Consider the following 16948-nt stretch of genomic DNA (forward strand, 5'->3'; position numbering starts at 1 on the left):
GACTTTTGATGAAGTAATTGGTGCTTTGATAAACCTTTACATTTTTATTGATAAGTATACATAACAAAATTTACGTATATAAATATTATAGCTAGAAACATTAACAAATCTTGAACTTTGTGGACTCTATAAAAAGAGTTCAATTTTTGTTAGAGTTCTTGGGAGCTATTTTACCCTAAATCTAGCTTGGTGGCTACTCCACCTAAGCCCTAAATTACCCATATATAAAGGGGCAAATATCCCTTTAAAGGCAATCTCCAAGATCCACAAATTCATGAGATATTCATAAAGAAATCAAATATCTCTAGATAATTACATAAATTCATGGAATATCACAAAAGGGTCAAAATCTCTCTCTTCTTGATAATCAAATACATCACGAAGATCCACAAATTCTCTTTTCATGGAGATCAATTTCAAATATTCCTATGTTGGAGAAATACGCTACTCGCGATCTTTGAATTACGGAGAAAATCAAGAGAGATGAATCAAGGAAGGAACAAATTTGTACCCACTTCGTATATCAATAAAATTATTGTTTCTTCATATTTTTATTTGTGGTTGAAGTTTATTTTCCATGAATTAAATTATGTTGCAAATAAATATATAAAAATATCTTAATTCAAATAAGATGGTATAGCTATTACACATTGTTGGATTGAGTTATTATTTTCAATATTTGATGAAAGCATGAATCTTATATCCACATTCGCTATATCCATAATTTATAATCTATATCTATATCTATAATCTATAATCTATATCTATAATATATTAAAAGTGTGAATTTGTATCTATAATATATTAAAAGTGTGAAAACCCTTAGAAAAGTGATTTGAACTTTTTGTCCTTCATTTAAAACTCTCATTTAGACAAAACTGTCTTTTCACCATTTTCTTTAATTTATTATTTAATTTTTAAAATTATAGTATCTAGACTCCTGAAATATATATGACTCCTAAAATATAAGAAAGATGAATCAATTAATATTTTTCTTTACTGTTCAATTAGAAAAATACTCCTAAAATAGGGCTCTATTAAGGAAACACTTCCATAAATATTACGATGCACATTAAACTAGAGAAAAAAATGATTTACCTATTGGGAGAATATAATGGATGTTTATCTAAGTCATCTGATCAAAAGCTTTGGTCTGTCAGAATTTCTCAGTAACAAACAGATTACGTATGATATATATTTTTGTTTTTATGTTACTGCAGAGAGAGATAGGAGGAAGTTGAATTTGTTGCATCTCAGAGCAATCTCTGTTTTTTCTCCTGATTTATGGGAGGTGTTGTGGTAATAAAGTGAGTTTTGCCATGAAAATTATGAATATTTAAAAATTAATTTCTTTTAAATGATATTCAAAAATTAGAGTTGTGTATCAATATTTATAATCTATATCTCATTTTTTAGAGTCAAAATTTTTACTCGGACAAGAATTTCTATCAAAATCGAAGCTTTGTGATCACTATTGTATTGTTTTGTTGTAGTTTACAAGTCGAAGTTGCAGATGAATGTCAGTTGGAAGAATTTCTTGTGTAAAGGTTAGATTTAATTGTATTATTTTGATATTTTTATTTTATTATTGTTTTATTTATGTTTAATTGTATTGTTTTGATATCTCTTTTATCGTATTGTATTGCTGTAGTCTACCGGTAGTAGATAGATATCGATTGACTTTGAAGAATTTTTAAAGGTAAAGGTGAGGTTTAATTGTATTGTTTTGATATCTCTACTTTGATTTTTTTTTGTGTGTGTGTAAAGATTAGATTTGGTGTATTATTTTAGTATCTCTATTTTCGTATTATTTTGTTATAGTTTAAGGTTTTGTCTAAAAATTAGATTTAATTATATTATTTTGATGTCTCTATCATTGAATTATTTTGTTACAGTTTACAAGTGGTAGATGAATGTCGATTAGCTTTGAGAAATATTTTTGGTAAAGGTTAGATTTAATTAAATAAATTCTCTATCTTCACATGTTCAAAAGATGTTCAATTTAATTATTGTATTCATCTTTATTATTTATTTAAATAAATATCCTATTTAGTGTAACGTTTAAATTCATTACAGTGAGGTACACACGCGAGGCGCGTACACCTAAACTAGTAATTTCAAAAAAAACACATGACAATCATGATATATATGCTTCACTCACACTTTTAAATAGTAGTACTTGAGGATGTACATCGATCAATTCGGTTCGATTTTGTGCATTATCGGTTTAATTTATTGATTTTTGATTTGTAAACACGTTAAACCAATATCTGAACCAACAAGTTATTCATTATTGATTTTTGGTTAATCGATTTTTAGTCTATATCGATTCAATTTTTGGTTTAATCGGTAAGAAAATACCCCCTAATATTTATTTACTTTATCTTATTTTCATTTGTTCTGCACTGTCTTTATGTAAAAAATCTATACAAATTAAAAGAACTATGAAACAACTATAAATATGAAAGACAATAAGGTATGTATATAGAGAATCTACAACTGCTATTATATAAGTATGAATAAGAATATAATTTTAATATAGTATTATTGGGTTATCGATTTAACCATTAAAGAGTGTTACGTCGGACGTTTGTGCTTAATTGATATAATTTGTGAATGAATAAAGGGTTGATAGGTATATAAACTAATTGAGGTGTCAATATGAAAAAGTAAAAATTGTTGAGTGGGCTGTCTATGTATTTTGCCAATTTTCAAATACTAAAAATATTAGTACTTGGATCAAATTTTATTTTTTTGAAGATTTTTAAAAGTGGAATATATTTTTTAAGTATTATGATTAAATATATGATAAAATTTTATCAAAAACTAATTTATCAAAAATATTTAGAAATACGTGGCGAAACACAAGCTAAGTTTGGTGCTCGAATAATTGTTTTCACTTTCACTACTATTTCAATTTTTTGTTTCTTCTTGTGTTGGTGAATATCCTGCACTATATTATTCAATCATAGTGTGACATCCCTCACTTGTACTACCCTAAAAATATCCCCATTCCATTCGATTTTTGACGAAAATAGTATTAATGGCAGAATCATTGCCAGTACGTTTCGGCATATTAGGCTGCGCTAACATAGCGCGTAAAGTATCACGCGCCATCGCGCTTGCTCCAAACGCCCTTATCTCCGCCATCGGCAGCCGTAGCATTGAAAAAGCAACTGCATATGCTAAGGAAAACGGGTATCCGTCAACGACGAAGATTTACGGGAGTTATGAGGCCGTTCTGGATGATCCGGAAGTGGATGCCGTCTACGTTCCTCTACCGACGAGCCTGCATGTGAAGTGGGCTGTGTTGGCGGCGCAGAAGAAGAAGCACGTTTTATTGGAGAAGCCGGTTGCGTTGAACGTGAAGGAGCTGGATGTAATACTGGAAGAGTGTGAATCGAATGGAGTGCAGTACATGGATGCTACTATGTGGATGCATCATCCTCGTACTGCTAAGATGAAAGAGTTTCTCTCTGATTCTCACCGTTTTGGACACCTCAAATCGGTATTTTTTTTTTTTTAAAGTTTGTGTACTATAAGTACTGATAAATGGATCTGAATCATCTGGAAAATACGAGAAATTAAGATATCTTGGTCATTTATAAAGTTAATAGGAGTGTAAGAAAATATCCTTTTCAAAAAATAATGATATCTCATAAAAAGGCCATAAATTTTTTAAAAAATTGTAAGAGGTCTACAAAACTAATTCTCCGATAAGATACTCTTGGAAGATGGGGTTCATAGTTTAGAAATGCCAAAGATATAGCTTTTGAAAATATGATCAAAATAACAGAACTGAAATTGCTACCTAACTATATTGAATAAAATTGCCATAAGAGTAAAATAAACTAACTATGGAAGTACCATAAGAACTAGATAATTATAGTGTTGTACCAAGTAAAATCAATTGTTTCTAACAAAATTTAAAAGGCATTCAATATCATTTATTGAAAGCCTAAAGCCTAAAATTGTTCTAATTTAAATGAAAATATTTTCTTTTGGCAATTTTCCTATTTTACTTCAGTAATAAACAAACATAGGTCTAATAAAAACTCAAAAAAGTTCAAGTATCTTGGTCAATAATTCAAGGAGAGCGGGAGATTGATGATGATGTTGTTGGGTTCATAGTAATGAAAGGGTGTGAATGGAAATGTTAAAACATGCAGGAACGCGTGAACAGTGCCTGTTCCGCGTGAACAGAAGCACTGTTTCGTGAACAGTAGCACTGTTTTGCGTGAACAGTGCACTGCTTCACGAACTGATGCATGAACAGTGACTGTTTTGCGTGAACAGTAGCACTGTTTTGCATGAACAGTGCACTGCTTCACGAACTACTGCAACACTATTTCGAATTGATGCAATGTTTCACATAATGGTGTACTGTTTCAGAAAATTACTGCAATGATTTAAGTAAACAGACATGTATTTTCAAGAAAAGACACACCTCTAAATTGAACCAATGCCACCTTTCAAAGGGGCATCTTGTGGCTATAAATAACCTGATTTTCATCCACAGGTTAAAAAAAGATAGTACAGAAATTTTTCAGAATTACAAGCTTCTTTTTCTTCTGAAAAATACTCTAAGTGTGATCATTCAAACCGTGAGTGTGTTCGAAGAATCCGCCTATTTGAGGTACCGCTATAGTCGGATTGAAGACCATTTTATCCTGGGAGGAAGATTCCATAACCTCGGGTACAGTGAGGGGAATTATTCCTTAAGGAAAGTCCGTGAATTCGGACGACTTGGCCTTAATAATTTCTGTTTCATCTATATTTTTGAAATATAAAATACACCTTTTGTAAAGATCATTTTGATCTTGTGTTGAGGGTATTTGTTCAACTTCGTTGTGTTCTTGTTCATACTTGAACTCGAGTTGAAGTTGTTATTCTATTATACAGATTCTACGTACCCGTATTGTGGAAAATAACAATCTTAAGGAATAATTTTTTTTACAGAATTTGTATTGCTTGTTTTTGGAGATTAAAGCTTAGGCTTTCTACTCCGCTTGAATTTAACTAGTGATTAGAAGACATAAAATCTTCATCACAAGTTAAGGTTCACTCGGTTGACGATTCGAAGTAATAAAAACTTCATCGTTAACTAGAAACAAGAAGAAGAGTTTCAAGTTACTTAACTTTATAAATATTTTTCTTAAAAATATTAAGTTTTCTGTCTTGTGGTGACAGGAAAAATGACAACTGAAAGTCAAATGATGGATGCGACAACGTCTATGGGGGCAAATATATTGCCACATCAAGTCGCACAAATGCTCCGCCAACGATGGCACCGGCGGAGAAGCCCGGAAAATTTTCTGGCATCGACTTCAAGCGGTGGCAACAAAAGATGTTCTTTTACCTCACCACTTTATGTCTACAACGGTTCACTAGCGAAGACGCTCCCGAGGTGCCCGAGGGAACCTCGGACAAGGACCGCTTCGTTATTGTAGAAGCTTGGAAACATTCGGATTTCTTTTGCAGGAACTATATTCTGAGTGGTCTCCAAGACGACCTCTATAATGTCTATAGTGGAACCAAGACATCAAAAGAACTGTGGGGGGCACTTGAACAGAAATATAAAATGGAAGATGCGGGAATTAAGAAATTCCTTGTTGTACGGTTCTTGGACTTCAAAATGATTGGCAACAAATCTGTTGTCTCTCAACTCCAGGAGTTGCAAGTCATCATACATGATCTCCTAGCAGAAGGTATATTTTTGAAAAATACCTTAGTTGAACAAATTAAAAATGTTCTTAATACTCACATAAACTGTTTTGTAGGTTTAATTGTGAATGATGCTTTCCAAGTAGCAGCGATAGTTGAGAAGCTACCACCTTTGTGGAAAGACTTCAAAAACTACTTAAAGCATAAACGCAAAGAGATGACCGTTGAACATCTTATCGTCCGACTTCGTATTGAAGAGGATAATAAAGCTGTTGAAAGAAGGTCAAAGGAAAATTCTACAATGAATGGAGCCCATATTGTAGAAGATGGCCAAAACAACTCGAAGAAAAGAAAGAAAGATGAACATGGAAGCAATCAACCCAAGAAAAAGTTCAAGGAAAAATGCTTCAATTGTGGAAAAATTGGCCACAAGTCCACAGATTGTCGAGCCCCGAAGAAAGGCAAGAAAAAGGACCAAGCGAACATGATTGAGTCCAACAAAGAATATGATGATTTGTGTGCTATGTTCACGGAATGCAACTTGGTGGGGAATCCACGCGAATGGTGGATGGATTCTGGTGCCACACGCCATGTTTGCGCAAACAAAGAGTTGTTCTCGTCATTTGCTCCGGTTCAAGTAGAAGAAATGTTTTACATGGCCAACTACGCTACTGCTAAGGTGGAGGGAACAGGAAAAATTTGCCTAAAGATAACTTCCGACAAGGTCTTGACACTGAACAATGTGCTATATGTTCCGAAGTTACGTAGGAACTTAATTTAGATAAGAACGGATTCAAATGTGTAACCGTTTCTGGAAAAATTATAGTTAATAAAGGAGAAATGTATGTAGGAAAAGGCTATCTCACGGAGGGCCTTTATAAGATGAATCTAATGACTGTTGAAATGAATAAAAGTTCGAATTCGTCTTATTTGCTTGAGTCTTATGATTTATGGCATGAACGTTTAGGCCATGTTAATTACAAAACGTTACGAAAACTGATTAACTTAGAAGTTTTGCCAAATTTTGAGTGCAATAAATCAAAGTGTCAAACGTGTGTGGAATCGAAGTATGCAAAGCATCCTTATAAGTCCGTTGAAAGGAATTTCAATCCCCTAAACTTAATACACACTGACATTTGTTATATGAAGTCAACACGATCTCGTGGTGGGAAAAAGTATTTCATAACTTTTATTGACGATTGCATTAGATATTGTTATGTCTACTTGCTAAATAGTAAGGATGAAGCAATAGATGCGTTTAGGCAATATAAAATTGAAGTTGAAAAGCAATTAGACAAAAAGATCAAAATGATAAGAAGTGATAGGGGCGGAGAATATGAATCTCCCTTTGCGCAAATATATGTAGAGAATGGAATAATCCATCAAACTACGGCTCCATATTCACCTCAATCTAATGGAATTGCGGAAAGGAAAAATCGAACTTTGAAGGAAATGATGAATGCCTTACTTATAAGTTCTGGTTTACCGCAAAACTTATGGGAGAGGCTATTCTTACGGCCAATCGTATAATCAACAGAGTTCCCCATAGTAAGACACAATCAATTCCTTACGAAAAATGGAAAGGAAGGAAACCTAACTTGAAATATTTCAAAGTGTGGGGTGTCTAGCGAAGGTTCAAGTTCCTATACCTAAAAGGGTTAAGATAGGACCTAAAACGGTGGACTGCGTGTTCATAGGATATGCTAAGAGTAGTAAAGCATGTCGATTTTTGGTTCATAAATCCGAACATCCGGATATAAATGAAAATACGGTAATTGAATCAGATAATGCTGAATTCTTTGAAAACATTTACCCGTATAAAATTAGACATGAACAGTCTAGTGGAGGATCTAAACGACCTCGAGATGAACCAAGTGAGAATGTATATAATGAAGAAAATCCAAGACGTAGTACACGTCAAAGAACGTCAACTTTGTTTGGATCGGATTTTGTAACATTTCTTTTAGAAAATGAGCCTCAAACATTTAAAGAATCGATGTCTTCGTCAGACTCATTCTCTTGGAAAGAGGCAGTCAAGAGTGAGATAGATTCAATCTTACACAACCATACATAGGAATTGGTTGACCTTCCTTCCGGAAATAAACCTTTAGGTTCTAAATGGATCTTCAAAAGGAAAATGAAGACAGATGGTACTATTGACAAATACAAGGCAAGACTTGTAGTAAAAGGCTTCAAACAGAAGGAAGACCTTGATTACTTTGATACATACTCGCCAGTAACAAGGATAACCTCGATTCAAATGTTAATTGCCTTGGCGGCGGTATATGATCTTTAAATCCATCAAATGGATGTGAAGACCGTATTCCTCAATGGAGATTTGGAGGAAGAAATATACATGGAACAACCTGAGGGTTTTGTGGTTCCAGGAAAAGAAAATAAGGTGTGTAAACTTGTTAAGTTACTTTATGGACTAAAACAAACACGTAAGCAATGGCATGCAAAGTTTGACCAAACTATGTTGGCAAACGGATTCAAGATAAATGAATGTGATAAATGTGTATATATTAAAGACACACCAAATCACCAAGTCATTGTTTGCTTATATGTGGATGATATGTTGATCATCAGTAGAGACATTTCTGACATAAATGCAGCAAAACGAATGCTCGAGAGCAAGTTTGATATGAAGGATCTTGGAGTTGCAGATGTTATCTTAGGTATAAGAATCCATCGAACTCCACAAGGGTTGGCATTGTCACAGTCTCATTATATCGAAAAGTTACTTGACAAGTTCAAGTATATGGAATTCGGTATTGCCAAGACTCCATTGGATGTGAGCTTTGCACTTCGAAAGAATGAAGGTGAAAGTGATTCGTAATTGGAGTACGCAAGAGTATTGGGATGTTTAATGTATATAATGAATTGTACACGACCAGACATAGCATGCGCTATCAATAAATTGAGTCGGTACACGAGTAATCCCAACAAAACTCAGTGGATAGCAATGAAAAGAGTTTTGGGATATCTTAAATACACTCAAAATTATGCTTTGCATTATAATAAATATTCTGCGTTACTTGAAGGATATAGTGATGCAAATTGGATCACCGGATCGAACAAAGTAAAATCCACAAGTGGATATGTATTTACTATCGGTGGAGGAGCAGTTTCTTGGAAATCATCCAAACAGACTTGTATTGCTCGCTCTACAATGGAATCTGAATTTATCGCATTAGATAAAGCCGGTGAAGAAGCAGAATGGCTCCGAAATTTCTTGGAAGATATTCCGTATTGGCCCAAGTCAGTGGCACCAGTATGTATACACTGTGATGGCCAAGCAGCAATAGGTAGGGCAGGGAGTATGATGTATAACGGTAAATCTCGTCATATAAGACGAAGACATAATACCGTTATAGAACTTCTCTCTAGTGGAATTATCACTATAGACTATGTAAAGTCAAAGGATAATGTTTCGGATCCACTTACAAAAGGCCTATCTAGAGAAGGAGTGGAAAGAACATCTAAGGGAATGGGTTTAAGGCCTAGGACAAGTCAGCAAGGCGGTAACTCGACCTAGCAGACTGGAGATCCCAAGAGCTAGGTTCAAGAAGATCAAACAAAGTTGTGTCTGACAGGTTCAACATTATCAATTACCTAATCCATTCTCATGATGTAGACAATGTATAGTAAACAAGGATAAGACTTAAGGTGAAAATTTTTTTAATGATTATCTAAATTTGACAGATTTGACCAAATAGTTTAATCTACAGGATTGAATGTTTAGAAATCACCTATGTGTGGGCGAAGTGGAAACCGCTTCAAAGAGAATGTTAGTAAAGGCCTATTCTCTAAGCTCTCATAAAAACTGGGACGTGTTCATGGCTGAAAAGAACAAAACCGTAAGAACCATAAACGGTAAAAGGTTGGTTGTGTGACATGTGTTGTCTGTGTACATTAAAGCTCGACGGTTCAAATATATCAAATCTACCGATTGACCGAGTGCATCCGATGCATGTTCACTACGGAAAGTTCAAAGGGAAACCCACTTATCCAGATGCAATTAGTCTTTGTTTGATGATCACATACTTGTCCGTAAAAATTTTACGAAAATAATAGCCATTCCCCATTCATGTGGGGAATTGTTGGGTTTATAGTAATGAAAGGGTGTGAATGAAAATGTTAAAACATGTAGGAACGCGTGAACAGTGACTGTTTCGCGTGAACAGTAGCACTGTTACGTGAACAGTAGCACTATTTCGCGTGAACAGTGCACTGCTTCACGAACTGACGCGTGAACAGTGCACTGCTTCACGAACTGACGCGTGAACAGTGACTGTTTAGCGTGAACAGTAGCACTGTTACGTGAACAGTATCACTGTTTCGCGTGAACAGTGCACTGCTTCACGAACTGCTGCAACACTGTTTCGAACTGATGCAATGTTTCACGAAATGGTCTACTGTTTCAGAAAATTACTACAATGGTTTAAGTAAACAGACATGTATTTTTAGGAAAAGACACACCTCTAAATTGAACCAATGCCACCTTTCAAACGGGCATCTTGTGGCTATAAATAACTTGATTTTCATCCACAGGTAAAAAAAAAGATAGTACGGAAAATTTCAGAATTACAAGCTTCTTCTTCTTCTTAAAAATACTCTAAGTGTGATCATTCAAACCATAAGTGTGTTCGAAGAATCCGCCTATTTGAGGTACCGCTATAGTCGGATTGAAGGCCATTTTATCCTGGGAGGAAGATTCCATAACCTCGGGTACAGTGAGGGGAATTATTCCTTAAGGAAAGTCCGTGAATTCGGACGACTTGGCCTGAACAATTTCTATTTCATCTATATTTTTGAAATATAAAATACACCTCTTGTAAAGATCATTTTAATCTTGTGTTGAGGGTATTTGTTCAACTTCGTTGTGTTCTTGTTCATACTTGAACTCGAGTTGAAGTTGTTATTCTATTATACAGATTCTACGTACCCGTATTGTGGAAAATAACAGATGTCACACACCGTATCAAAGCGGGGTGGATGAAATTGAGGCTTGCCTATAGGGTACTATGCGATAAGAACGTGTCGCCAAAACTTAAAGCTAAGTTCTATGAAATAATGGTTAGACCAACATTATTGTATGTGGTAGAGTGCTGGCTAGTTAACAACGTCAACGCACAGAAGATGACAACATAGATGAAGATGCTCAAATGGATGTGTGGATATAATAAGAGAGAAAGGATAGGAATAAAGTTATACGGGCAAGGTGACGTGGCCTCTATGGCAAACAAGCTAAGGGAAGCGAGGTTGAGATTGTTCGAGCATGTGAGAAGGAGCCGATAAGGAGGTGTGAGAGGTTGGCAGTTCGGAGAGGTATAGGTTGATCAAAAAGGAATGGGGGAAATGTGCTTAGACAGTTGTGGCACAACTTTTTTTTTATTGAGGAAAGGACTCTAGATAAGAAGGTTTGGAGGGCGAGATTAGGACAGGAGACTAGTAAGTAGCTGGGTGTGTCATACTTTATGTAAGAGAGGTCGGGCTATTTAGTAGTCGTGTAGTCTCTTATCCCACTTGTGCGATTATACCGTATATGCTGTATGTTGTTGTAGTCTCTTATTCTTTATTGCGTTTACAACATGTTTCTTCATTTGCTTTGCATCTTGCTATTTTGTTGTCATCTTATTCTTGCAATTTTGTCTCGAGAACTTTTCTTTTGAGCCGACGGTCTATCGGAAACAACCTCTCCCCCACAAAGGTAGACGTATGATCTGCTTACATCCTACCCTCCCTAAATCCACTTGGAGGATTATACTGGGTATGTTGTTGTTGTTGTTGTAAAAGATCGAAAATACTAATGCCATAAAATCAGAAAATAGCATGTGAGATTTTTTTGGGAAATTACCAATTTCATCTAAATTGAAACTAACTAGAAGTGAGAGCAGAAATAAATCTTGAAGCTCTTTCCTTTCCAAAGCATGTAAAAGCTACACTGGAGACTGATCAATCAAATTCCAACTTTTAAGGATGCCACTTAGAAAAAGGCTACTTCACAGATGAAAGACTTTATTAAATGAATTTGTATAAATAAATGTTTATTGGGTATAGCATTCTTTTATTGTGATCTGTCATCAAATGTAAAGGAGAGGAGACAACCTCCATTTCTGTAGTAGATTGTGTTCAATGGGGACTTGCTTCAAAGTTGTAATATAGTTAGAACTTAGAAGTAAGGTATCCGTCTAATGTACTATACTTTTGGTTAAACGATATCTCGACTCAAGCTTGTGGGAGCACGCTGGGTATGTTGTTGTTGTTGATATCTTGGCTCAAGAATGGGTACTTGAGTGATTTAGGATTAAAAAAATATTGAAGTCAAACCTAAGAAAAATATTTAAATGCTAAAATATATTAGAAGGGAGGGTGTGGGTGGTGGTAAAAAGATTACATGTCTGGAGAAAGAAGTTAGAATTGTTTCAAAACAGTTTATCAGAGTTGTGAGAACCCAAATGACGGCTTCTGAGCTTACTGCTTTTCCTACCCAACAGCTCTTTACTCTTTAATCCAAGTTTTGACTCAGACTCTTCCCGTAGGAATCCTTGAAGGTGGTCTTATTTTTTGTTAACAGGTACATAGCACTTTTGCTTATCTTGGTGACACAGAGTTTCTTAAGAATGACATTCGTGTAAAGGCTGATCTTGATGCTCTAGGTGCTCTAGGAGATGCTGGTTGGTACAGCATTCGTGCAATCTTGTGGATTACTGATTATGAATTGCCCAAAACAGTGACAGCTCTGCGTGATCCAGAATTAAATGAAGCTGGAGTTATCTTATCTTGTGGTGCTTCTTTGAGTTGGAAAGACGGAAGGATAGCAACTTTTTACTGTTCGTTTTTAACCAATATGGCCATGGATATCGTTGCTAGTGGATCCAAAGGAAATTTGCGGGTCCATGACTTTGTAATTCCATTTCAAGAAAATGTTGCTCCGTTTTACACGGTGGAAGATTCGAGGTTTGGTGAACTTGCTACAGCGATTCATCCTGTTCCAAGTGAGCAACAAGTTGGGACAGATCTTCCTCAAGAGGCTCTCATGGTAAAGGAGTTCTCTAACCTGGTCGGAAGTATCAAAGGAAAAGGTTCTAAACCTGACAAGAAGTGGCCAACAATCAGTAGAAAGACACAACTTGTGGTGGATGCCGTCAAGGCATCAATAGAGAAAGGTTTTGAGACCGTTGAGGTCATCTATTAGTTGGTGTTCAGCTATCTTCCCTGTGTAATCCAAACGTTATATCATTTTATCCGAATGTTGTATTTGCTTGAATTGGCTGTTGTATTTCTGAATAAGACTTTATCTGGTTTCTTCCATTGTAGTCTCAGTTTGTTGACAGTGCATGTAGTACGGGTGTTTGGAAGTGAGAAGAAGTGAATTGGCCGAGCAAGTATGAACAACTTGAAGCTGGAAATAATTGAATATTTTCGTGAAAAATAACAGCCATCCATTCCTCCCCAGATTTTTGACCCTCCTTTTCACGGGTCTGGATAAAGGAAATGGGGGAAGATTCAATCCCTGGGGTAGCCTTTAGAATGACAGTAATATGTACTTATTATTACCAATAATTTATCAGCATGCTTTCTGTGGAGAGATTAGTCTTGTGGTTCTTCTCTGAGTTGGAAAGACCGAAGGGTAGCAACTTTTCATTTTTTTAAATTGACACGGCTCTGTAGATACCATGGGGGCTGGGACCCTTAGAATCTAGTGTTCTGATATCAACGTTTGCTATGATCCAAATTCATTCAAGTCATCGACATCTGAAACACTACGATGACACCTGACACTACCCGATCCAAACGAACAAACCAAGTGATAAATACCCCCAATCATATGGCTGCTTGAAAATCATATACATTTTCAATTCAAATCAGGGAAAAATTCCAATCCCGAAACCTCCCGTGAAGCCAATATGTTCGTGGTTCATGGATATGGTTGCTAATGGAGCCAAGTAGATATGCTGTTGTTGTTGTTGATATCTCAACTCAAGAATGGGGAATTTGAGTATTACAAAAGAAAACTAAACACTGAAGTTAAACCTTTAGAAAGTATTTAAATGCTAAAATATATTAGAAGGGGTAGCGAGGGTAAAAGTTAGCTGTCTACAGAAAGTGGAACTGATGCAAAATAGTTTATCAGATTAGTGAGAACCTAAATGAAGGCTGCTGAGCTTTCTGCCTTTTCCTACCCTTCTCTTAACTCTTTGATCCAAGTTCGGGCTCTAGACTCTTCCTGTAGGGATCCTTGAAGATGGTCTTATTTTTTGTTAACAGGTAAATAGCACTGTTGCTTTTCGTGGTGACACGGAGTTTCTTAAGAATAACATTCGTGTAAAGGCTGATCTTGATGCTCTAGGTGCTCTAGGCGATGCTGGTTGGTACAGTATTCGCGCAATCTTGTGGACTGCTGATTATGAATTGCCCCAAACAGTGACAGCTCTGCGTGATCCAGTATTAAATGAAGCTGGAGTTATCCTGTCTTGTGGCGCTACTTTGAGTTGGAAAGACGGAAGGGTAGCAACTTTTAATTGTTCGTTTGTAACCAATATGGCCATGGATATCTTTGCTAGTGGAACAAAAGGAAATCTGCGGGTCCATGACTTTGTAATTCCTTTTCTAGAAAATGTTGCTCCATTTTACACAGAGGAAGGTTCGAGTTTTGGTGAACTTGCTACATCAATTCATCCTGCACCAAGTGAGCAACAAGTCAGGACAGATCTTCCTCAAGAGGCTCTCATGATAAAGGAGTTCTCTAACCTGGTTGGAAGTATCAAAGGGAAAGGCTGTAAACCTGAAAAGAAGTGGCCAACAATTAGTAGAAAGACACAACTTGTGGTGGATGCTGCCAAGGCGTCAATTGAGAAAGGTTTCGAGCCTGTTGAGGTCATTGATTAGTTGGTGTTCAGCTACCATTCCTATGCTGGTGTATCTGAATGCTGTATTCACTGTGTTGGCTTGGCTGTTGTATTTCTGAATAAAGGCCTTTTATGTTGATTTCTCTCATTGTTGTAAAACTTGAATCGAGTCTTTAGAATGGTTAGTAACATGTATTGACCATTGTTAGCACTAATAGACTTGGTTTCCCAACTGAACTCTTCTTTGAGTTTCAACTTGGATGATTTACTAATCTCTAGTTTCATCTCAAGTTACTTGCTCTATTTTTCTTTCTTGTTAATTTCTTTTTTTAATAATTGGATCTCCTATAATTGTTTTGAACTCTTGCTTATTTTGGTAATACTGTATAAAAAATTAGAACAATTTTGATAGTTTTCACAACTTATGTGATTTTATGTTTATGAGAAAAAAATATAATTTAAAAATTTAGATTACATGTCCAAACAAAACTTCAATTTCATCTCACACACTGTTTGAATGGTGGTTTTTCATTGTATTGTATGGTATGATTGCTAAGAGAATCATGTTTGTTTTGATTATTTATTAAAATTTATGGTATATTATAGTTTAATTTTATGGTTTGGTAACCATGAAAACCCTCATTTTATGCCATCACCGATTTGATGGAATCCCATTATTTGCTTCTTTTTTTCTCAATTATGCCCTTATTGGAGTATTATATAATCTTATTTTATCCTTTACCCTATATTATTTAACTTCACCTTCTACCACTCCCCCACCCCATGAGCCCCTCCTCTCCCCGCCCAAAAAAAATTATCTTTTAAATTATTTTTTTTTAGAAAATTTTAAATTTTTTTCTTATCCTACCCTTACCCTAAACCCGACCCCACTCCTTACCAAACCTCCACTCCATTTTTTTTAAAATTATTTTTTAAAAACAGTTCAAAACTTTTTCTTACCCCACCCTCACCCCTTACCTCCCCACCACTTACCAACCCCTCTTTTGAATTTTTTTTTTTTTACAGTTTTAAAAAAAATTCACCACTTCCGATCCCCCCCCCCCCCCCCCCCCAATCCATAGACAAATATTTTTTAATTTACTTTAAAAAAATTTTAAATTTTTTTTCTTACCCTACCCTCGATCCCCCACTCCACTAATCCACCTCCAAATTTTTTTTTAACAAAAAATTCATAATTTTCTTCTTAATCTCATTGTTTTGTGTTAAATATATACAAATATTTTTAGAAAATATATTTCTATTTGCGTAACAAGCATAAGAAAATAAGCTAAGTTGCTCGGACTCTTCAAAAATGTCTTCGAATACATGTCGGATCCTTCAAAAATTGTGTATTTTTGAAATATTCGACACGGGTGTGACGATATTTTTGAAGAGTTCCAACAACTTAGAAAATAAGTAAGAAACATTTTGTTTTCCTAATTTTTTTTTGTATTTCATACCTAATACACCTGTAGCATATACAAAAAAAGTATTCAAACTTTGTACTTGTCGTTGGTGGTCACGTTTCAAAACACCAAAAGAAAATAAAATTTATTACTATAAGAAATGAATCCGAATACATTTATTTGATCTACCCTTATGTTGATTTTGTTTAAATTTAGATGAATTTAACAACTTAATATATTTATATGACATAATTTATGACAAATTAGCATAAAAATTATTTTATTAATAATTATTGATAAATTAATATTTATAATAATTAAGGGCATTTTAGTAAATTTAATAGTTATGATACAATATCATACCGTCAAATCAAACAATAAAACTGTTACTCCCTCCATTGAAAAAGAATGACCTACTTTGGCTTGACACAAAGTTTAAGAAAATAAAAAAAACTTTTGAATCTTGTGGCCTTAAATTAAACTTGTGTCAAATGTACCAAAATGCCCTTTAATCTTGTAGTCCTAAACATGCCATGTGGAAAGTTGAAATTAAAGTATCGCCAAAAAAGAAAAAGGGTTATTCTTTTGAAACGGACTAAAAATGAAAGTAGGTCATTCTTTTTGAAACGGAGGGAGTACTAAACAACAGTGAACTCTATAGTCCATCCAAACATTGTATGGTATTATACTGTACAGTACAATATCATACCATACCGTACATTATAAAATCATGACAAACCACTATCCAAATAAAGTGTCATATGATTTCATTTTGCACCGTCACACAGGCCCTAAGAGTCCCACTTTCCCTTTTTAGGCTGAGAACATAGGTAATTAGATAGCATTAGTAGTGTTCTTTCCAAGGAAATGTCTATCTAAAGTGTGGAACTATGTGAAAGAATTGAAGCAAAATATTGGAGAAATTTTCTGATGATCTTATTTTGTGTGAACCAATATATATATATACATGTATCTTGTGCAAAAAGCTAAATAATAAAAACACATATATCTTGTGCAAGAAGC

General features: G+C 35.0%; 1 protein-coding gene across 2 annotated transcripts; it reads left to right on the forward strand.

The window, feature by feature from the left end:
* Positions 1–2862: 2862 nt before the first annotated feature.
* On the forward strand, positions 2863–14809 carry LOC107856095 (uncharacterized oxidoreductase At4g09670). 2 transcript variants are annotated; one of them, XM_016701088.2, is made up of 2 exons: positions 2863–3508; positions 12245–12981. In XM_016701088.2, the coding sequence occupies exons 1-2, from the start codon at positions 3044–3046 to the stop codon at positions 12863–12865; spliced, it is 1086 nt and encodes a 361-aa protein (XP_016556574.2). In that variant the 5' UTR covers positions 2863–3043; the 3' UTR covers positions 12866–12981. The 2 variants fall into 2 exon arrangements, with proteins under 2 accessions (XP_016556574.2, XP_016556575.2); XM_016701089.2 differs by lacking the exon at positions 12245–12981 and adding an exon at positions 13939–14809 and having other exon boundaries at positions 2882–3508.
* The last annotated feature ends 2139 nt before the right edge of the window (positions 14810–16948 follow it).

This window comes from Capsicum annuum, chromosome 4 (assembly GCF_002878395.1).
Source record: "Capsicum annuum cultivar UCD-10X-F1 chromosome 4, UCD10Xv1.1, whole genome shotgun sequence".
NCBI classification, from domain to species: domain Eukaryota; kingdom Viridiplantae; phylum Streptophyta; class Magnoliopsida; order Solanales; family Solanaceae; genus Capsicum; species Capsicum annuum.